We start from the raw sequence: 23,392 nt of genomic DNA, 5'->3' as shown, positions 1-23,392 counted from the left end.
TCATATTCAACTCTTTTTGACCCCATGGACTATACAGTCCATGGAATTCTACAGGCCAGAATACTGGAGTGGGTAGCCTTTCCTGTCTCCAGGGGATCTTCCCAACCAAGAGATTGAACCCAGGTCTCCCATATTGCAGGCAGATTCTTTACCAGCTGAGCCACCAGGGAAGCCCAAGAATACTGGAGTAGGTAGCCTATCCCTTCTCCAGCAGATCTTTCCAACCCAGGAATCGAACCAGGGTCTCCTACATTGCAGGCAGATTCTTTACCAGCTGAGCTACTAGTTAGGTAAGAAATAAAATAGATACGTGAATACAGGTAAGATAATAACAGTGTGATAAACACTAGGGAGGAAATGCCAAGTTAGGGGTAAGATGAAAAGTTATAGGTTAGAGGGAATAAGAACCTAATTGCAACTCAGTGGACAGGTCAGCCTAAGGGTATGACAGTTGATCTAAGATCTAAAAAGAAAAGCACACTAACAAGACTTTTAAAGAGCAAAGATACTCCAGCAAAAGGAACACCACATGTGGAAGGCCAGGAGTCAGCAAAGAAATTGATACATTTGAGGAACTGAAAGGCCAGTGAGCATACTAAGAGAAACTTGGACAAGGGGTTCAGTTCAGTTGCTCAATCATGTCGGACTCTTTGCCACTCCATGAATCGCAAGCCAGGCCTCCCTGTCCATCACCAACTCCCAGAGTTCACCCAAACTCATGTCCATCGAGTCGGTGATGCCATCCAGCCATCTCATCCTCTGTCGTCCCCTTCTCCTCCTGCCCCCAATCCCTCCCAGCATCAGAGTCTTTTCCAATGATTCAACTCTTGGCATGAGGTGGCCAAACTATTGGAGTTTCAACTAGGCAGGGGATAGAGGAAGTTAAGAAATGACACTCAAGAGTTAGGCTAGCACTAGACAGGGTTAGTGTTGTGGAAGACAATGTGAATGCCTCTCTATGAGCCATAAGCTCTTTTTCTTTGCCAATGGAACCCCAGTTTTGCATGGGTGGTGATGCATCTAGCTCCAGGAAATGAATCACAATTTATTTAAGCCAGTTCTGGCCAATGATATATAAGGGTAAGTCACTGAAAGTTTTTCAAGTAATAAAAAGTCACAAGTGAGTGAAGCTGTTTTCTTCTCTCCCTTTGTACTTTAGGTGCTATAATGTTTTTTCCTAGGCGTTCACGCCTAAACTCAAAAGGTTTAGTCACAGTGCTCCTCAACTTTCATTTGTAATTAATTATTAAGGTATAACATATATTCATTGGAAAATACTGGAGCAGCATAGTACAGGAAAGCTAAAAGTAGAAAGTAAAGATGCTCAGTGACTTCCTTGGCAGTCCACTGGATAAAACTCCTAAGGCAAGTTTCCCCAGGTGAGATCCTTGGTCTGAGAACTAAGATCCCACATATTGCTGAAGCAATATTTTGGCCCTGCCAAAATTTTTAAACTTTTCTTTAAAAAGTAAAGATTCTCAGAAACTTTCCTCCCCACCCCTACCCACCAGGAGTAATCATTAATAATTCTTGTTTATCCTCTAGGAACTTTCTATCACACGTGTACACACAAATTGTTTTTACACAAACTGAATTATTGTGTCTTGACAGATACGTATAGCTATATACATCTAAGAAAGTTGCCTTTTGTACTCACATTTTGGAGATATTTCTATACCAGCACATTTATATATACTTCCTTTTGTTCCTTGCCACCAAAAAAAGAAAAAAGCTATAATAAACACCTTTGTGGATCTATCACTGGTTACTGGTACAAAAATAATTGTTGGATAGTTTCCCGGTAATTAAACTGCCAAATCAAAGCATTTAAACCTCTGATACTGTCAAATTACCCCTCGGAAAGGTTACACATGTGATATTCTAACAGCATTTCCTCACATCTTGTCTACATTCAGTGTTAACAAACTTCAAAAGATTGAAAACATGGCGTCTGGTTATTTTTATTTGGGTCTTTAATTATTTGGGGGGGTCTCTAATTATTATTAAGTAGGACAACAATGCTTGATTGTTAAACCCGCAAAAGTTTTTCAAGTAATATACGCTGAGGTGACCCCACCTCTTCCCATTAAAATTTAATTGTGACCTTAGGCATGCAGGGTCTAAGGGGACCCATGCCTCAAAAAAGGGGATAATGGGAGCACAAAGCTTTACGATTAAACGGAATCTAGAAATAAAACGAATCCCTCTCTACACATTCGTTATTAGTGGTACTCATTATTAACGGTATTTTTTAAGCCCCTCAGTATTTTATCTTTGGCACACTCCTCCTCCCTGCCAAGCTTCGCAGAATCCTCGTTGCTTGTAACTCGAAATGAGAGGAAAATTGTCTGGTTTTCAAAATTTTCTTCCCCTCAACCGCCCCTTACGGCCACCCCCGCTTCAGACACTGGTTTACATATCCTTAATGAGTATGGGAATGAGTGGCAGGTTTTAAACAATACTCTCTATGGACTTCTAGGACCCACTGTTTACTGCGTAAGAAACTCCAGATAACCAGTATTTAATACGACATGACCCTCAGAGCCAGGGAGAGTAATCAGCACCGCGGAAAGGATTCATAAAAAGAAGTTTTAAACTAGTGAGCAGTCCAAATCCAACCCCTACTTCTAAGCCCCGGGACCCACCTCCCGCGGCCCCGCCTTCCAATCCGGAAGTGATGTACAAAGCGGAGTCCGTCTTTTTCCGCCGTCCGCCAGCTGCGCGGCCGGGACTAACGCGGCGCGTACGTCGGCGTCGGGGCTAGCAGAGGGATTCTGGGTAACGGCCCCAGCCGGCTGGGGCGGCTGCCTCCGCGCAGCGGGTTCTACTCGCGCCAGGTCCGTTGGCTGTGGGGGTTATAGAGCCGCGGGCAGCCGGACATGGAGCAGCCGTGGCCGCCGCCAGGACCTTGGAGCCTCCCTCGGGCAGAGGGCGAGGCTGAGGAAGAGAGTGACTTGGACTTGTCCCCCGGTTCTCCCCGCTGCCCGCAGCTGCCGGGAGGCGGCACTCAGGTGAGAAGGGAGCCCGTATTCTGCGGGGTGGGGGGTGGCGGGAATGGGAGGTGTCGTCACCAGGCCCCCAGAGATCTCTGTCTCTGCGACCCTGTTTTGAGCCCCCACCTCCCGCTTTTACCCACCCCCGACCCCGGGCGTCGGGGGCCTCATGTCATCCCATCGCTTTGTAACATTTACTGAGCTCTTCGAAGAGGGGCTGGCCATATATTCCCAACCTCCACCTCCACACACACCTTTTTCACCTTGGCTAATTTCTCACCCTTGAAGAAGTTCCTCTCCCCCACCCCTCTTCTGATGGCACCCAGATTTAGGACCCCTCAGTCTATAATGTTGACCCTTTGTCCTCTTGTGCCTGCTCTTATCCGAGCACTTTATTCTCTTGAAGGTTCTAATATTTGTGCACAGTTGATGGGAACAGTGAATGGTTGTGTTTCAATAATTCTCTGAGCCCCTGACTAAAGACTTTAGGTCCAATTTATTTTACTGACTTTTGACGTCTTAGCAAATTCTGTAAACGTTGCTTTTGATGCTGGCGTAAATCTCGGCCATTCCGCGTGACCATTTCCCCCTTAGGTTTATGATTTTAGTTTTGCTTCATACCATTCTTCAGTTAAAAACATAGGCACGCGTTTGCCTTTTCCTTCAGGCTTTTTCCTCAGATTCCTGCCGCTTCCTGTGGTTTTCAGCCAAGCCTTTTTTCCTCTGAAACTTATCCAGATGTGATATACTACCACTTAGGATTTTCTGGGTCCCACCTTAGGGAGTGCTTATATAGTGCTCATATCACTTAGTCCTTGTTTTTCTCCTAACCTGTTTTCGGAGTACATTTCAGGATCACTGACTAAACACTAACAAGTAAAATAAAATGGAGTTTAGGTATCTGCCTTCTAGCCTTCTTAGAAAATGGGATCCCTGAAGGCTTAACTGAGTTAATAGTTTTTCTCTAGACTTATCTTGCTGTTAATGAGAATGAGTGATTTAAATTGTTTTCCAGTAAGTATAGGGTCGTTGATCTTAAGCCCAGCTCACAGGGTTAGTTGGCTGCAAAGAGAAAAATGCTGTTTCATAACCACAGACTGTTCTTCATCCAGCCAGTCACTGGGAAAGTACAAGACATTTTTTAGGAGGACAGAATGATAGTTGATAAGTCGATAGTCACTCACTAATTATGGATCGCTGGTAGTCATCTTTATATACAAAATATGTTATATAAGCATGTAATGAATGTGGTACAAAGCTAGAAACAAAGAATGAACAGCAGCTGCCATTGTCAATTTTGAAGGCTTAAAGAGAGAATAGAAAGGTCTCAATTTCACTGCATAGTGGTTGAATCTAAAGAGTAACCTAAAAGAAACCAAATTCTAAAAATAGCTGTGTATTAATTTATAACCTTATATAGCTGACAAAATTTTAGAAATGATTAGGCTTATCTCCTTCATTAAAAGTGATTTCCTTGAGACTGGATGGCATCACTGACTCGATGGACGTGAGTCTCAGTGAACTCTGGGAGTTGGTGATGGACAGGGAGGCCTGGAGTGCTGTGATTCATGGGGTCGCAAAGAGTGGGACACGACTGAGCGACTGATCTGATCTGATCTGAGACCATATAGCTAGTCAGTGGCAGAATTAGATCCTGCCACATCCTGGTTTAGAACCCACTTCTGGAACCTGGTACAGTTTTTTCCCACCTACTGCACTGCCCATCCTGTGATGTAAAACTTTATTTGGCTGAAACTAATTTTGGTGCTAAAATTTACAGAATGATTTCTAATCCTAAATTAGTTCATGTGTTTACAACAAACCTACTTATTTGTCTTGCTGGCTTTATGTATTACGACTTAAGTTTTTCTTTTTGGAATATTTAGAATAAAATGTTTAATTTCATTTATAAACATTTTATAATCTCTATAAAAACAGCCTTGGTGTAATTTTACCTAATATAGGGAACCTAGACATCTTTATGTCATATGTATAGTTCTGAGATCCAATTAAATGCAATTTGGAACTTAGAGATCCTGTTTGGAAATTTTTTTATGTCAAGTTATATTAGTAGACCTTAATGCCAACAGTTCCTTTTTCAAATCTGTGTTTATTAAATATAATCAATCATCTCAATACATGTGGGATAGTTAACTCAAATGCCCAAACATAGTCTTTGGAGAAGCATTTAAACATTAATCAGTTTTAGAATTTGGAAATAAGATTTCTATGTTTGACTTGAGAAATGATTTGAGAATTTGCTCCTGCATAATTTGACCATGCAAGATATTTCCGTTTGTCCTCATCTTTGTTAGTATTTGTCTTTTTTTACAAAATAAATTTGACAGGTTCGTTTGTCTCCTCTTCCTAGTTCCTTCTTAAGCATAGCTAATCTACAATTATTCTTAATCCTATTTTAAAATAACAAAAAGTGAAAATAAATACTTGGTTGACTAGGACCATGTGTAAATGAGTAACTAAAACATTTGAATACCAAGTGTCCACATTTGCCCAATAAGTCTAAGTTTGCCTGAAGACTCAGCCAGGAAGGAGGAACCTTGCATGCTACTTGCCTTAGAATTCCTTACCACCACTAGTCCGTACCAAGAAGTCAGGAGTCATTTATTCATCTAAGATTTATTGAATTCTAACCCCTCAAGAAGCTTATAGTTGAGTAAATAAGCACAATATTGTGTGAAAGCACTCAAATGCATAAAGAAGTATGCATAACTTTGGTGGAGAGGGACAGGATAAGAGGGAAGGGAAATGATGCTAGAATCTAGGATAGAGATGGGAGTTTAGGGATGGGGGAGTGCCACATTGAAGTGGTGGGGGTGAGAAGGAAAGAATAAGCAAAGGAGTAGAAGAGTAACTACAGCTGAGTTGAGAGAGATAATAGGAAGTGAGATCATGAGGCACCATGCCATGCCACAAAGTTTGCACTTTAAAAGTTCTCAAGACTCTGTGAATAAGTAAAATTATCATTTTTATTGGAGAGATCACGCCAAGTCTAGTAGAGAATGGCTTGAGATTAGAAAGGCTATACTTATATAATGAAACTGAGAAATTATAAGGGCTGGAATAGTGATGCAGGTAAGGGAATAGATTGGAGTATTATTCTGAATACCTACCTTGAAATTGGTCTACATTTTGGCTAAGAAATCATGAAGAATGTGCTGTTAGCTTTTGTTCTATGGAGCCGAGGATTAGAAGGAATTAAATATCCATCTTGGTGCTTTACATATGGAGGTTGAATAATTGTTAAAACTAAGTACTTTTGCATCTGAGCAGAACAGAATCACCAGGGTGGACCTAGTGACTTTTTTTCTTTTTAATTAAAAAAATAGCCTATTTTTATTAGAATTAAGTTAAAGGTTATGTATTTGATATAGTCAGTTATAAATAGAAATTTCCAATAAGAACTTCTCAGATTACCAAGGATTGTGGTAATACAGAAAGAAAATAAAAACCAAGAAGTGATTACTTCTAAATAAGCAGTTCTTTGCAGTGAAGAACCTGCAGAGCAAAACTCTAAAGGTCTGGTTTTCATTATGTTGAATGATAAGATGATGAACTATATTTAAGCTTTTGTTCTCATTATTTTGTTCCAGGATTATAAAGGCTATGAATCAAATGTTTGTTGAGGCCCTGCTGTATGCAGGACACTGTGCTAGTTGCCAGGCTTTTTGTTGCTGTTAGTTGTCCAGGGAGAGACACAAATTAACGAAGAAGCTTAGAGTCTAGGTGATGAAACAAGACCTATAATATAAAATTGTAACTGCAGACACAGAAGGCTGGATACCTATATGCCAAAAACATTGTACAGAAATCCTTGACTGATAGAAAATTGAACTGTTCTACATAAGCATACCTGTTCTGTTGCCTTCTTCATTTCTTAAAAATACTGTTTTTTATCCAGATGTATAGCCATGGAATAGAAATGGCTTGCCAGAAGCAGAAAGAGTTTGTGAAGAGCTCTGTGGCGTGTAAATGGAATCTCGCTGAAGCTCAGCAGAAACTTGGTAGCTTAGCACTGCATAACTCTGAGTCCTTGGATCAGGAACATGCCAAAGCACAAACAGCAATATCAGAACTGAGGCAACGGGAAGAAGAATGGCGGCAGAAAGAAGAGGCTCTAGTACAAAGAGAGAGAATGTGTCTGTGGAACATGGATGCCATTAGCAAGGATGTTTTTAATAAGGTATTATCTTTTATTGGGCCTACTGAAATAAGGAAAGACTGAAATGTTTTTGCAAACCAGTTGTGCATATCTGATAACAAGCCACAGAATCCTGTAAACAGTATTCAATTTTGACAGTTTAGGAAAAGTGATCGTTACAGAAACATGTATCCCAAGTAGTGTCTAATGTTGGTAGTCCTTAATCCAATTATGTGGCTGCAGCATAGCACGCTAAATATAAATGTGGGTTCTAGAGTCAGACTGCCTCAAATGTCAACTTTGTCACAGCCTGGCATTGTAACCTTGGGCAGATCACTTCCCTAAGCCTCAAGTTTCCTCAAATATAAAGAGCAGGTATAAAGATTAAGCAAGGTAACATCATAGAAGCAGGTAGCATGGGGCCTGGCATGTGGTAAAGCTCAGATGTTACCAGAGATTTCTGATGTTGCTGTGCTTATCAGCTTGCTTTCAATTTTTTTGTTATTTAGTCGCTATGTCGTGTCCAGCTCTTTTGAGGTCCCATGGACTGTAACTCGCCAGGCTCCTCTGTCCATGGGTTTTTCCAGGCAAGAATACTGGAGTGGGTTACCATTTCCTTCTCCAGGAGTTCTTCCTGACCAAAGGATAAAACCCATGTCTCTTTCTTGGCAGGCAGGTTCTTTACCACTGAGCCACCTGGGAAACCCAACTTTAATGTAGTTATTGGTTTTATCAAGTAAAACAAAGTTTCTCACTGTTATTTACCAGTACGTATTTAGTAACCCTCAGATAGTAATCTGGACTTAGTGTTACAGGCATTACTGCTGAAAGGAGTAGTAAAATATTTATGCCAAGTTAGTAGTTTATTAGGAGAAGGCAATGGCACCCCACTCCAGTACTCTTGCCTGGAAAATCCCATGGACGAAGGAGCCTGGTAGGCTGCAGTCCATGGGGTCGCTAAGAGTCTGACACGACTGAGTGACTTCACTTTCACTTTTCACTTTCATGCATTGGAGAAGGAAATGGCAACCCACTCCAGTGTTCTTGCCTGGAGAATCCCAGGGACGGGGGAGCCTGGTGGGCTGCCGTCTATGGGGTCGCACAGAGTCGGACACGACTGAAGTGACTTCGGAGCAGCAGTAGTTTATTAAGAGCAGTCTTATGTTTCTCACTGGATTACATAGACCTTATTCTTTGACCTTTGTATCTGAAAAAGAAGTGGGCAATGAAATAAAGTCATTTTCATCTAAATGTGTAAAGTAGTACTTCTTTCTGTTTGTACTGAACTCTCAAGCCTCAGGTGTAGACTGCTCATTCTTGTCTAAGTCCACATTCATTTTATCTTTAACCTTCATTATTCTCTAGACGTAGCGTGTAACACTACTTGTTTCTGCTCTGGCATCCACTCTAAAAGCCCCTTCTTCCCCAGGCTTCTTTAATTTCTTTCCTCTGCACTAGCTCTAGTCCTGCTGCAGCGATAAGTAATACACATAGGTAAATGTCCTGTACTACTAGCCTTATCAGTACTTTACTCTGTAGTGAAGGTAAATTATAGGAGTATAACATACTTCTTGTAAAAAAAACAAAACATAGGCCTGTAAAATAGAGTTGAAAGGCTTTCTTCATTTCCCGTTTTCCAGAGATAACCACTGTTAACAATAAGTCATATCTTTCTAGACTTTCTGTGCTGGTACCAAATTATATATTTTCCTTTCCCCTCAATAGAATCATTCTTTAACAGAATGATTCACTATCTCTGTGTATATTGTTCTAAGGTTTTGCCTTCTTAAGTGTTACTTTATTTATGTTTTGCATTTATACCCCAAAACTATTTAAAATGATCTTTTTATAATAGAGGGAATGGTCAAAACAGTATTCTTTTGTTTATACAGTTATTGTCTCTTAACACAGTGGTCACAAAGAAAATATTTTTGTCTCTGCTTTTAATTATTTTTTTTCTTAAGTTAGATTCTAATGTAGCCTACATTTATACCAGAATTAATTAGGACTATCATTATGTTCCAGTCATTTGCTGAAAATCATGCATTCATTTTGTTGGGGAGCTTGAGATTTGAGAGGACAGGTCTAGATCCGCGCTGTCTGACAACTTGATAGCTGCTAGCCGTATGTGCTGTTGAATACTTGAAATGTAGTTAGTCCAAACGGAGATGTGCTGTAAGTGTAAAATACACACCAGATTCCCATGACTTAGTACCAAAAAAGTAAAATATTTCATTAATAATTTTTATATTGCTTACATGTTGAAATAATAATATGTTGGGTTAAATAGATACCTTATTTCATCTGTTTCTTTTTTTAATATGGCTGATAGAAAACTTTACAGTTGTGACTTGGATTGTATTTCTGTTGGACAGTGCTGGTCTAGATGGCAGGATATATACAAAGAGGAAAAAAAATGCTTTTATTTTGAAATATATAAACTTAACGTGTTTCCTGACTATAAACTGGCAGAGAGCTAGTTTTTGATTTCCATTTTTGGCAGTGATGATCTCAAGGTTTAAATGTGATCACATAATGTTCTGAGAAACTTTTTGCCAGTTTTTGTGGCCAAATAAAAACTTCATCTTGTTCTGTTTTATGACTTTAACTGAAAATAAGCACTTCCTTAATAGAAATTTATACGTGATTTCAGAATCAAACTGTTTACCTCTCCTAAGAAAAGTTTACAACAAAGATCTATTTTAGGTTTATGTCTTAATCAAAAATTTTGTAGTAAATATAATCTCTAATCTTTGAATTTCTGAGTTTGTTTCCAGCAAGAACTCCAAAGATTAGACTAGAGTTGCAAATATTTAATGGAAATGAATAATGCAAAAATAAATTATGCATGTAAAGGATCTTTCTATACCTGCCTTTGATAGGTATATTTGGTTTTACAAAAAAGTTAATTCATTTGTTTTTCTCTGTGGTTTCTAAAATAGTTCTACAGATGAATTTAATGAAACAATATCATTTTATTGTATCACCTTTTTATAATGTCTATAAGAAGGATTGCTGGGCATTCAATACCTGAGAAAGAAGATCCAATTAGAATATATTAGATTTTAAAATATATTCAATTTTAACTTCAAAATTTTTTCTTAGAGTTTTATTAATCAAGATAAAAGAAAAGAAACAGAAGATGAAGATAAATCAAAATCATTTATGCAGAAACATGAGCAGAAAATTAGACATTTTGGTAAGTCTACTACTTGAGTTTCCTTCTTTTGTAATGTTTGGTATTCTAAATATATGTACAGAAAGTGAATTTATAAAATAGAGACAAACTCCAGTTGTATAGCTACTTCTGGCACAGTTCTGTGGCTTGTTTAAGAGCTATACATAAAAAAATAGAGTGACAGAGTAAACTGAATTGTGAAAAAAAGCAAAATTCAACCTGTTTATATAATGCTACCCTCTAAGACCTGGTTGTCGTTTTTGTTTTTTGTTTTTACCACCTAGACTCTGCATGTCCCAACTAGTCCCTGCTTTTGTCTTTTTTTATCTTTGCTTTCTTGGTATCTTATTATCTTACGGTTGTAAGATTACATTTTTCAGATTTTGGATATGATGCTGTACAATTCAGGCAGATCCTTCAACTGTTATTCAGATAAATAACAAGTAAAAATACAGTCTATAATAAGTAAGAGAAATACATATACAAAGAACTGAAAAATAGTTTTCTCTTTTGGAGAAAAACGATAGGATTGGGATTGATGAAAGTGAAGCCTTCTCAGAGGAGGGAACATCTGAGTTAGATTTTGAGGACCATATAGGAGCTTTCCTGTAGATAAAGGGAGGCAAGGCAGCAGCCACAGCATGTACGAAGCCAGAGTCGGGAAGTAGTGTGATATGTCCTAAGAATTATAAGCAGTGACAATACTGCTGGAGTGAAAATGCCACTGGGGAGTATAATGTGTCAATTTAGTAAATATATGTTAATAAGCTTTTTAAGTGACATTTTGAGACTTTTTTCTATTGGTGGTTTTCTCCCAAAGTATTTAGAATATCATTCATCCTTATGTCAGTATAATGGATACTACTATAGTTTTTGTTTTTCTTTTTTGTAGTTTCTTCATATATTAATTTTTCTCATACTTTTTATTTTAAAAAATGAAATAAGCTTGTATTCTGTTTAATTCAAGAATAGTTTCTGAAGAAGTAAGTAAAGTTTATTTTTGCACATATTATCATTCCAGCATTATTTATTATAGAAACAAATAGAAAAACTATGGTCATCCTCAAGAGTTGATTTTGTCTCCATTATTAAATAGGTAGTTTAAAATCTTTAACATTTAGTGACACCCTTTTTCACGGCCCTTACAAGTGTCACTAACCCTTTCATATATTCTCTTTCCTTCAAAAGAGACCAAAATGGATAGGAATTTTGTGCCTGAGTAAGTCACAGTGCTGCCATGGGGAAGTAAACAGGAGAAGCAGTGATCTCTCTGAATAGTTGATAGAGTTGAAAATATTCCCTCTTCAGAAGTGTAACAAAGCTAAGGCAAAATTACTGTATAGGATTTATTTTATGGCATCAGGTATAAGAAATAAGGATTATACTTTCTTTAGATCTGACCCCTAGAAGTTATTACTTAAATTCTTTAACTGTAGTTTGAGAAGAAGTTTAAAGTCACTTAAATAATCATTATGTTTCTCAGAATTTAAAATGACCTAGTCACTGTATCCAAAGTGCTGGGGAAATAACTATAAAGCTTGTAAAACTCTATGAGAAAATGCTAAAATGCTATTTTCCAATTTTTTTAATGAGGAAAAAATCATTTATTTTTAATTGATTTCCTTGTGTTACTGTGTATTTCTCAGTAAGACATTTGTCCTCAGTTTTGTTTTTACTTATGTTCTGATGTGGAACTTTAACATACAGAAGTTCATTTTGTGTCTAGAGAAAGGATTTATTGCTGAACTATTGAGGTAGCTTTGTAAAATTTCTATGATGATTCTCGGATAATTTTCTTGGTTGGATGAGTCTAAATAAAGCTCAGCACTTTGCTGATTCTGTGATTACTTGGGTGGTATCAACTTTTTGACCAAATTTCTTACTAATTTGGGTAAAGATGACAGTACACCTTTAGTAGCATTTGGATTAGTTTCGTATTTTGAAGCAAAAGGGCAGCATTTCCAAATATACTTAACCAACTTTAAAAAGAGTTTATTTTCTGTGTCTAAACAGTGATCATGATTAAATGGTTAACATAACTAAAATGGTTAAACTATATTTACTTTTATAACACTGACTGGATTGGTTTTGCATGCAGTATTTTACTATATCAGACATATTTTAGTAAATTAGAGAAAATGTAATTTTTCTGAATCTCAGTCTTTGTTGGCTCAGTGTCGTTTACTTTTGAAAAGTAAAGGTTTGAAAAGAAAGGTTTTGCTTTCTTTTCCATCTTTCCAATAGAAAAATTTATATTCTATGAATAAATAATACTGAATCTCCTAAAATTATCTGTACTTAACTTGAGCCTAGAATGACCGACCAGCCATGTCTATTTGCCTGAGACTTTGGGCTTTCCCTAGATACAGGGCTTTTATAGCTTTAAACCAATCACTCTACTTTATCCTGACAAATTATTTGAAATAAAATTTGCTGTGAATTCTAAAAGCTATTTCCAATATGCTGGTATTGCCTTATTATCTATCTTCATTTGCTCTTTTACCATAACATTTCTATGGTAATACAAGCTGTCTTTAAAGACATTTCTTTGCTTACAGGAGGAAAGTATTTGACATTCATGGCTTAATTCTTGTTTTACAGGTATGTTAAGTCGATGGGATGATAGTCAGAGATTTTTGTCTGACCATCCATACCTTGTATGTGAAGAAACTGCTAAATATCTTATTTTATGGTGTTTTCATCTAGAAGCTGAACAGGTATCATGTGAAACTTGAATTTCTGAGAACCTTAGTGGAATGCTGATTTGCTTTTTGTTTTTGTTTTTCCCATGACTTTAAACATAAGCAGGAAGGTCATTAAATGGAATTCCAGTTTTGTTTTGTTTTCAAGATCTGCTTGAGCTTACTGTTGGCATCTTTTTTTTAGTTATTTCAGTTAGCATAGGGAAACTTTTTTCCAGTGTGCTTTCCCTACCTTCCTGTCCCCTCATCTCTCTTGTTCCCATATACTATAAGCCTTTTTCTTTTTTAACCTATTAAAAACTCATGTTTTAAAAATCTAAATAGTGATCACAATATTAAGTATATTTCTTATAATTTTAATATGTTTATTTTCAGAAAGGGGCTCTAATGGAACAAATAGCACATCAAGCAGTTGTAATGCAGTTTATTATGGAAATGGCCAAAAACTGTAATGTGGATCCAAGAGGATGTTTTCGCTTATTTTTCCAGAAAGCCAAAGTAAGTAGCTATTTGGTATTATTATTTTCTTTATTTTTTTATTGAAGGATAATTGCTGTTTGGTATTATTAAATGGGAAAGTTAGGGTTTAGCTGAAACCTCTTTTTGTCCATACACATCAAAGGAGGCCATCCAACCAGGATGCCACAGGCTAGATTCTGTAGATTTTATAATGAAAAGAAAAATTATATTGCTGTTTTTATGCTAATTTAGATTTTAAGAGGCTGTACTATATATATAGCATTATGTGAACTTGAGACCCATTTACATGAATGTATACAGGAAAATTAGAGGAAGGGTTTGAGAAAATAAAAAACCTGTAGTTCACAGAATATTATGCAGCTTTCAAGATTATATGAAAATTACATGAAGTATTTTTAATCTGAGAAAATGCTTTGCTATAAAGTGAAAAGACACAACACATTTATATATATAGGATGTCAGCTATATTAAAGAAAAATAGATATGTTTAGAAAGATTGACATTTCATACTCAGTAAATTAGTAATGATTTAAAAGTTGTACAAGAAGTAGAGCAATAGTAATTCATATTAACTGCCTGCTGCTGCTGCTGCTGCTAAGTCGCCTTAGTCATGTCCGACTCTGTGCAACCCCATAGACAGCAGCCCACCAGGCTCCCCTGTCCCTGGGATTCTCCAGGCAAGAACACTGCAGTGGGTTGCCATTTCCTTCTCCAATGCATGAAAGTGAAAAGTGAAAGTGAAGTTGCTCAGTTGTGCCCGACTCTTAGTGACCCCATGGACTGCGGCCTACCAGGCTTCTCCATCCATGGGATTTTCCAGGCGAGAGTACTGGAGTGGGGTGCCATTGCCTTCTCCGCTATAGGAGTCTAAATTGGTGTAACCACTTTGGAAGATTTTCTTGTAAAATTGAACAAGGCAAGTACCAACAGCCAGAAATTCTCCTAGATATATACCCTCAAAAAAAATTTCTCAACATGTGGTCCAAGGATAGTCAAGGGTCTTCAAGACCCTTTCCAGAGGCCCTGAGTCAAAATTATTTTTATAATAATACTAAGATGTTATTTGTCATTTTCACTGTCTTTCTTGCATGGGTGTGCAGCTTGGATTGATACAGAAGCAGATGTATGAGTACAGCTATCTTCTTTTAAGCCCAGACTTCTCACTAAATTGTTTGTTTTGGAAATATAGTTTAAAGATATATATATATATATGTTACATGTTTAAAATGTTAACATGTAATGAGTTTGTTATTATATTTCAGTTAATATTTAATTCCTCAGTTTAATTTCTAACATGTAATTATTGATAGATACAGCCCACATAAACAGGAGCTCTTTAGGTTCCTCAACAATTTTCAGGAGCATGAAGCAGTCCTGAGACCATAAAGTTTGAGAATTGATGGCCTAGAAAAACTCCTATGTATGTGCTTCATTTAAGTGTTCATAGTAGCAAGAAGTCTGGGAACAACCCAAGTATCTGTTAACAGTAGAATGAATAAATTGTGGTATATTCATTTAGTAATATACTAATCAGCATTGGCATGGATAAAAAAACAAGAAACTGAAAAAAACAAGTCTCAGAATGAAATATCTGCTATTATTTTTAAAGTATTTTATATTTTAACAAGCAGAACTAAGTAAATATATTGTTGAGGGATATATAAATAAGCAGTAAAATTGAAGAGACAAAGGAGTGATTGACAAGTCACAGTTGTAACCTCAGAGAGATGAAATGCTCATTATTGAAACTGATCTCTAAAATACTAGTATTGATCTGTTTCCTAATTTTTGTGGGTACATAGTAGGATTTTTGCCCTGTAAGTTGTACATACATATTTTACGTGATTTTTTGCATATTTGATACATTTTAGCATACACAATTAGACGTTAGAAGAAAATGTACCAGAAGTTTAATTTTGATTTGACTTGAGTGGTAGAATTACAAATGGTTTCCATTTTCTTTTTCATATACTACAATGAACATATTTCCTTTTATAAATAGAGAAAAACATTGTATTTTTAAATTATAAAAATTTTTTAGTGTGGCAGAAGTTGTACCTTCCACTTCTACTGTTAAAATAGGAAAATTTCCCAAAACAGTAGTTTTAATGAGTAAATGATTGAGTTGGTATTTTAGGCTTCTGATGACTGTTTTAAATTTTGACACACAGGCAGTAAAAAAAAAATAGTTTCTTTTTCATCTTAAAGGATATGTTTGAACTAGTGTTTAATAGCCTAATGGAACATAGTCATACAATATGTATTTTTTGACATTTATAATACTTTGACAAAATAGAACTGAACAACTCTGAAGCCATAGATGTTAACATTTTGTTCTTAATATTTTTTTTAATTAAGGAATAACTTTCATGAACTATTTGGTTTGTGAAAGGTATTCTAAGCACTTCACATGGATTAACTCATTAATCATTCATAACATTTTATAAGGATAATTACTTATTTTTTTTTACAAATGAGGAAGTTAGCATAGAGAAATTGAGCAAGTGACCCATAGGTTGCTTAATAAAACGAAAATCAATCAAGTCTCTCTAGATCTAAATACCTAGGGTTTAGGCATGCAGTAAGGTCAGCAGTTGTGTCACTTGATTCCTTTAATGGTTTGTTACATAACCATTTCAGAAGGATTACTTTTGGATATGAAGGCTAACATTGTATGTGTCTCCCTAAGTACCATTTATTGACTATAAAGTGGAGTGTTATAAAGAAATGACTCCTAAATTCATTTAAAAAAATACAGAATAGCAGCATGGAACATTGTGTGTATTATTTATATAGATATTGATGCTAATAGCTAATCCATAGGTTTTAATGGAGGTATACAACCTAAACTACATTAAAGAGAAAAATCACACTGCAGACAAATGGACCGTGATAATTCAGGAATGAGACTTTGACAAAATCTTTTCCACCACTTGAACTTAAAACCTGTGGTCTATTGTGTAGGATGTGCTCTGTGTCATTTTTTTAATCTGTAAAGGAAATATTTATAAATGGTGGCTACTGCCAAAAGGATATTTTGCATTAAGAATTTTCTTTATATTATATACATTATGGAGAGAATTCCCCTCCCTCAACATAACTCACTGTACTTTTTTTTCCCATAATCTTGAAAAGAAGGTACTTGCGTAACTAAAACAGTAAGATATTTTCATACCAAAGTTAAATGTTGACTTTAATTGGTTTTCAGCTTTTAACAAATAGGGATTTTAGGGTCAGAGAATTACTAACAACAGGTAGTAAGTTTCTGCATTAACTGACAGAGAATTAGAAGGTTTAAAGAATATACCTTGGCTGTTGCTTCGCAGTGGGACAAGAAGAGAACAATGTGAGCGATTAAATGAGGACTGTTTTGGATCCTACCAAGAATACGGATAAATCAAGAGAAATACAGAGGAAGCCTACTTTCTTTCATTACATTTGTGTGTATGTGTAAAGAAGGGTTGTTTCTTATTAGTTTGTTTTATTTTGCTGAAGCAGAGGGAAATGAAACAGACCAATCTATAATATTCATATAAAACAGGCAGTTTTCAGAAATCTGACAGAGATCTTGGTGGTTTCTACATTTAAACTGTTCACCTCATCTTTACTTCTTCCACTTCAGGCTTGGTATATGCTTTGTTAGAGTTTACTGTGTGGTCTAGAAATCTTGAAAATCAGTCTTTTTGTTTTTTTCAAGGCAGAGGAGGAAGGTTATTTTGAAGCATTCAAAAATGAACTTGAAGCTTTCAAGTCAAGAGTCAGACTTTATTCTCAATCACCAAATTTTCAGCCTATGACAGTTCAGAATCATGTTCCCCATTCTGGTGTTGGATCTATAGGTTTATTAGACTCCTTACCACAGGTAAGTTGAAAAAGTAAATATTTTATAAATGTATTCACAGAATATTTGTTCTTTTGGACTTCTCTTTCTTCTTGTATGTGTGGTCATTTTAAATATTCTTGCCTCAAAAGAGAACTCCGAGTTTCATCTCATGCCATGTTTTGGCATTAAGTTTCATCCATCTCTTAGGTATTTTAGAGAGACACCAAATTCTACTCCTTTAAATACAGAAGAGATGAGGACTATCTAAGCATTCTTAAGGGCACATGTTACCTATTGATCATCTAAGTCATAAACTTCTTGAGATGGCTCCAACATCCCATCCTGAGTAGAACTATACTGTTAAGAATTGAAGGTACATTAGCTCCAAGCATATACCCAAGTAGCAACTGAGGTGATTTATTGCATGAGTTTATTAGTATTATCTTTTTAAATGTTGGTGTTGCCTACCAGATAAATTTTAGTACAAATTAATGTAACTTACACTGAACTGTTCTTTCTGGTAATATTGGTAAACTGTTTAAGCATCTTAGAAGTCTGTGATTAGATTAACATAAAATTATCTCACTAGCATGAAAGAATTTATGTTAAAAAAAGGAAGTTGGACCACTGGGTCTGCCTGATTCTACTTAGAATTACAATTTTAAGTTATCACTAGGAAGTTGCTGCCCATTTTGGTTTTAGTAGCATTTAAATTGAACCAGTTATCTCTCATTTTCAGACCAGCTTTAGCATTATAGCCTGTTGCCTACATAGTGAAAGGGAAGTCTCACTCAGAAGACAGTATGAAGAGAGACCTGTATTTATTTTTAATTCTCAAAGAGTTGTAGGAATTGAGATTTTCAATGCCTTGACTTTATAGCTATAATTTCACTAGTCCAGTTATTTGTAGGCCAAAGAAACAATTTAAGGAAAGCAACTGATCATATTTAACTCAGCCAAAAATATAATTCTCAAGAACAAGAAAGAAAATCTGATTTTTAAATAATTAGTCATGTTATCCCTTAGACATGTAAGCGACATTCTCCCTGTTTGTCCCCAGATTACCTCTTAAGGCTGTTTTAATAAAGTGATGATTTTCTCTGCAGTTCTGTGAGAAATAGCCCAACAGGAACATGGTCTTTAAGAAATTTTATGACTAAGTCACTGTCAAGTCCAACATATAGACCTCCTAAAACTAAGGTGTCACATAATGAATGCAGAGGAAAAAAAGAGACTTTTGAGGATGCTGCTGATTCTAAACATAAGAGGGGAAAGAGAAGATTTCAGCTAGAGCCACAGAAACACAGTCACCTGCTTGAGGGAAGGGTAAGATGGAAAACAACCTGAGAGATCAAGTTGTCAACTGAGAAGAGACTTGGAAGAAGAGCTTAAAATAACTTATTTTTATTATATATCAGTTTATAGATTACAAAACACTTGTATGTGGTATCTCATTTAATCTTCTCAAAAAAACTGATTTCATTTTATGGATGAATAAAGTGAAGCTCCTGTAGGTTAAGTAGCTTGCTTGAAGTCAATACAGTAAGTGATGGAGCTATTATTCTAATCCTGGATTTCTGTTCTACTCCACTGCTCATTCACCTACATCATAAACTGTTATTGAATCATATACTTGAAATATGACAAGATGCTCAGTTGTGTGCTCTTGGGAAGAACTGGTCTCTGAGACAATAAATGTGTTGAGAATGTTACTGGATGAGAATATGGGGTAATCAGTGGGATTTACAGATAAGGCAATGGCACCCCACTCCAGTACTCTTGCCTGGAAAATCCCATGGACGGAGGAGCCTGGTAGGCTCCAGTCCATGTGGTCGCTAAGAGTCGGATATGACTGAGCGACTTCACTTTCACTTTTCACTTTCATGTACTGGAGAAGGAAATGGCAACCCACTCCAGTGTTCTTGCCTGGAGAATCCCAGGGACGGGGGAGCCTGGTGGGCTGCCGTCTATGGGGTCCCACAGAGTTGGACACGACTGAAGTGACTTAGCAGCAGTGGGATTTAAGTGTACATTAGGTTAGGTATATTGAGTGCTTTTTGTTTTTTTAAGTCTCTTCAGTTCTTAGGGCTTCACTAGTGGCTCAGCAGTAAAGAACCCACCTGGAATTCAGAAGATGCAGGTTCGATCCCTAGGTTGGGAAGATCCCCTGGAGAAGGGAATGGCAACCCGCTCCAGTATTCTTGACTAGGAAATCCCATGGACAGAGGAGCCTGGCAGGCTACGGTCCATGGGGTCACAAGAGTCGGACATGAAACCACCATTACTGCCACCTTCAGTTCTTAAGGAGATGGGTAGATGAATTTTAAAGAATCTCTTTAGCTACTTCTAATAGTCAAAATTCTCTCATAAAAAACTGGAACCTAGTCTTAATAGAGAGTAACTGTAAGCTCTGTTGGACCTGGATGGTCAGAAAAGGTCTTAGCAGCCTGTCTCTTTGGAGAATGGGATAACAATCTATTAATAATTTTTTATAAAACTTAAATTTGGATAACAGTTTAGCTTTTAATCTCTTTTTTTAAATTGACAACAATCTTACGAGATAGACCAAATACCAGTATCCTTAATTTTGAGAGAACGGAACCAAGGCCCCCTGAACAGAGATGTAAGAGTTACCTTAGGCTTATCCTATATACTAGCTTTTACTGTTACTAAATTTTGATGAATTATTTTCTCTGAGGATGGCATTATACTAAGTGGAAGAGTCAGGGTTAGAACTTAGGTCCAAGGTTACTTCAATGTACCAGACTTGAGTCAGTTATTTGTGCCAATCCCTTCATAAAAAACCTTATTGACAATAATCCAACTAACTTCTTGTTCATTTTTTTACTATTACAATAAAAGAATCAAAAAGATTCTTTAAAAAAGAAGAAAGATTAAAAAGATTTTTGAGAACACGTCCTCCCTTTGGGATGGAGAGATCTGATATCTATCCCCTGTATGGACTGTTTTCCTCATTGATGTATATTAAACAAACAGATCAAAGTAGGTGATTCATGATAAAACTAAATAGCTAGGAGATATTCAGAACTGAGTAGACAGAATTGAATTATTGGAAGAATTTCTTTAAAGTCCTGGGTCTTAAGGGCTTATGTCTCTATTCTTGGTGTTTTAGTAATAGTGGTTTTATTTTTCAATTTATTGAATAAGGTTTTCTGTTCCTAGTTTTAGAAATGTTCATAATTAGAACATTTTTGAGTTTTTCTGTTTAAAAAAATAAAACCTAAATTACACTCTTCTTTTGTTTTCAACTTTTTAAATACAAGTCTCTTTCAAAAGATTTCTCACTTGAGTTTAACCTTTGAGAAACCAAAATAGATTCTGAAGGTAGCTATAACTTTCACTTAGTAAATAGTTTTTTACCTTATTCTAGTGTTTTTGTAATTTTAATATTTACTATTATAATTAGATAATAATCATCATAATACCTTGCTGGCTTAAAGCCATTTATCTTTTAAATTGTCAATAGCTGTATACATATAATCACATAGATATAGCCTTATGATTAAAATTATAGTTTTCTTAAATGGAGGGAAGAGGTAGTGTTTATTACATTTCTCTTTTATATATATCATTCTGTCTTTGCCACATCTCTTTGGATTAAGTGGTAGTAATCTATTATTTTTTCTTTATCGTCTTGGGTTTCAACCAAAGTCTGACTTCAACGTTCATCTTTTTTTCTATTCTGCTATACTGCAGAGAGAGAGAATGTGAAACTGAATATGCAATTTCATGTACTGACACATAACTGATGATCATCCATTCTTTCCTCTCTATACTTTTCAGAATCCAGATTATCTTCAGTATTCTATCAACACAGCTCTCTGCAGTTTAAACTCAGTGGTACATAAAGAAGATGATGAACCGAAAATGATGGACACTGTATAATTTGGTTAAGACTGCTGAAGCCAAGTACTATTTTGTTACAAGAAAGGAAGAACTTGGCTATTTTCTTGACACTTTTATGGGTGCTGCACTTTATTTTTGTTCGGTTTTTGATGGGAGGGAAAACAGAGTACTGAAACGTTTTGTAAAATTTTTTTTATGTGCTGCTAGGTTTTTTTTTGTTTTATTTTTTTCCTGAAGAGAGGATTGGTACCATATGTTGCAAGAAGTCAAACTGGACTTTTTTTGGGGTTTTTGGCTACTAAATTTGCCTTTAATCTTACTGTTCTCAATTTTGGAATCAAAGTATGAAAATCTGCACAAATGTAATGTTTACAAGAACTGGTTGATTCTAGGAGGCATCTGCTACAGTCTTTTTATATGGATATGTACATGTCCTACTCTACAAAAATGATTAAAGATTAAAATGTATCCTATTGCTAATTTAGCTGTCAAATCTGGTGTTTCATCATATTAAAAGCAATAAATCAGTAGTTGATAATCTGCTTTACTAAATAAGCTGGGTAGTACAAATTAAAACAGTCTTTCCCCTTAAAATAATATTACATTTGTTTCTTCAGCACCATCAGTTAAATCCTTAACTATAGTATCAATGTTATATGGATACTAAATTAACCCCCAAGTATTCTCAGACGTATTTGCCTTAGAAGTTGATTTTACCCTATTGACATTTTAGCATTAGGGTTATATAGTGATATAAAAAGTGATAAAGCTCGTAACATTTTTTTTTTCTTAGTAAGATCCAACTTAAAGCTCACTCTTAATTTCTTGACATAGTCTGGGATCTCTCAGGGAGCAAGTTTTAAAAGAACTAAAGGCCTGTAAGAACAAATAGGAAAAATAATCTGATTTTTTAAGTTACAGTTATTGTTTTACTCTGATGTGGCCCAAAGACTTTTTTAAAAGGCAAGAGAAATCTTTTGACATGAACTACTTATTTCTAAGAATTTGGTGATCCTTACTGGTAATGATGGCTTTTACTACATTTGTCATTCCTCTCTTTAGCTCAGTTACCATAGAATGCTTCTGAGCTTTAATACTTACCTATATAATTCACTTTAAATATGCCAGGATATTTGATGGTTCATTTTACTAGGAATGAGATGACTGTTAATTATGCTATCCTTATTTGAGGATTAACCTTCTGACTTATAGGAACATGAGCTTTGATTTGCACCAGATGTAGTCTTTGGTGGCTCAGTCCCATTGGGACTAGTAGTAAACATGTAGAAGATGACTAAATGGGATTTGGACTACATGTCTCAATTTGAGAAGCCACCCACGTGGTGATCAGATCTGTGATGGTGGCTTCATTTGCACCTTGTTTTAAACTAACCTGAGGTGATAAGGCAGTTAGTACTCATAGAAACAGATTGGAGTTATTGAATCACACATATGTAACATCACAATCTTCCTGGTTTTCAGAATAAAACTTGTTTTTGTGCTTTTAATATATACTCTATAATAAAATGTTTGACTAATTTATGTGGTAGCATTCATCAGCCTGTATTTTTTTTTTTTTTTAACCAGTGACCTAGTTATAGAAGTTTTCTGCTTCTGCTTTTTTTTTTTTTTTTTCCTATTTTGGAGCAAGCTCTTGTTTTTTCTGTCCTATCAAATGGAGAATGAGTATAGGAATAAAATTCCCAGCTTCATAGAAAAGTAACTTGAACCATTACTTTCTATTTCTCAACCTCACTTTTCCCCAGGATTTGCCTGTAAGCTCTAAATTGTTTTTAATTTCATTTTGCCTTAGAGATACTAAAAACTGAAGAGTGGAAGGAGAGAAATTATCAACAAACTGAGTACACTGTTCCTGGAGGATATTTTTGGTTTCTATTTTATAAAATATGAATTATTTAAGAACTATTTAAAATTTGGTTATGTATATGCTTTTACTTAGGAAAGTGTTGTATGTTTTCAGTGTGAAAGTGATTGGATTTATTTTGGGAACTACTGACTGATGCCATAATTTGCACCTAAAGACTATAACTTACAGTTTAGCAGTACTTAGTACTCAGAACAATAAATTGACATCCTTTTTATTTTTCTTTATTTTGCTAAGAACGAATTCCTATTAGGAGAAATATCTTCTGTTTCTTAAGTAATAAAGGTATACTAAGCAAAGGAATA

The 23,392-nt window shown here is 35.8% G+C and overlaps 1 protein-coding gene across 2 annotated transcripts; it reads left to right on the top strand.

Annotated features, from left to right (window-relative positions):
• The first annotated feature begins 2,699 nt into the window (after positions 1 to 2,699).
• Positions 2,700 to 21,682, top strand: CDC37L1 (cell division cycle 37 like 1, HSP90 cochaperone). 2 transcript variants are annotated; one of them, XM_055578169.1, is made up of 7 exons: positions 2,704 to 3,011; positions 6,913 to 7,194; positions 10,258 to 10,351; positions 12,932 to 13,047; positions 13,408 to 13,530; positions 17,210 to 17,374; positions 21,140 to 21,682. In XM_055578169.1, exons 1-7 carry the CDS (start codon positions 2,880 to 2,882, stop codon positions 21,239 to 21,241), a joined length of 1,014 nt encoding a protein of 337 aa, XP_055434144.1. In that variant the 5' UTR covers positions 2,704 to 2,879; the 3' UTR covers positions 21,242 to 21,682. The 2 variants fall into 2 exon arrangements, with proteins under 2 accessions (XP_055434145.1, XP_055434144.1); XM_055578170.1 differs by lacking the exon at positions 17,210 to 17,374 and having other exon boundaries at positions 2,700 to 3,011.
• The last annotated feature ends 1,710 nt before the right edge of the window (positions 21,683 to 23,392 follow it).

This window comes from Bubalus kerabau, chromosome 4 (assembly GCF_029407905.1).
Source record: "Bubalus kerabau isolate K-KA32 ecotype Philippines breed swamp buffalo chromosome 4, PCC_UOA_SB_1v2, whole genome shotgun sequence".
In the NCBI taxonomy this organism is placed as follows: Eukaryota; Metazoa; Chordata; class Mammalia; order Artiodactyla; family Bovidae; genus Bubalus; species Bubalus kerabau.
Note: the sequence above shows the minus strand (reverse complement) of the source record. Positions and strands in the feature narration are given on the sequence as shown.

Bases quoted from the DNA above. Each gene is read 5' to 3' on its own strand.
- CDC37L1 (XM_055578169.1), top strand. From the start codon at position 2,880: ATGGAGCAGCCGTGGCCGCCGCCAGGACCTTGGAGCCTCCCTCGGGCA. The intron at 7,195-10,257 runs GTATTATCTTTT...ATTTTTTCTTAG, and splicing joins GCAAGGATGTTTTTAATAAG to AGTTTTATTAATCAAGATAA. The intron at 10,352-12,931 runs GTAAGTCTACTA...CTTGTTTTACAG, and splicing joins GCAGAAAATTAGACATTTTG to GTATGTTAAGTCGATGGGAT.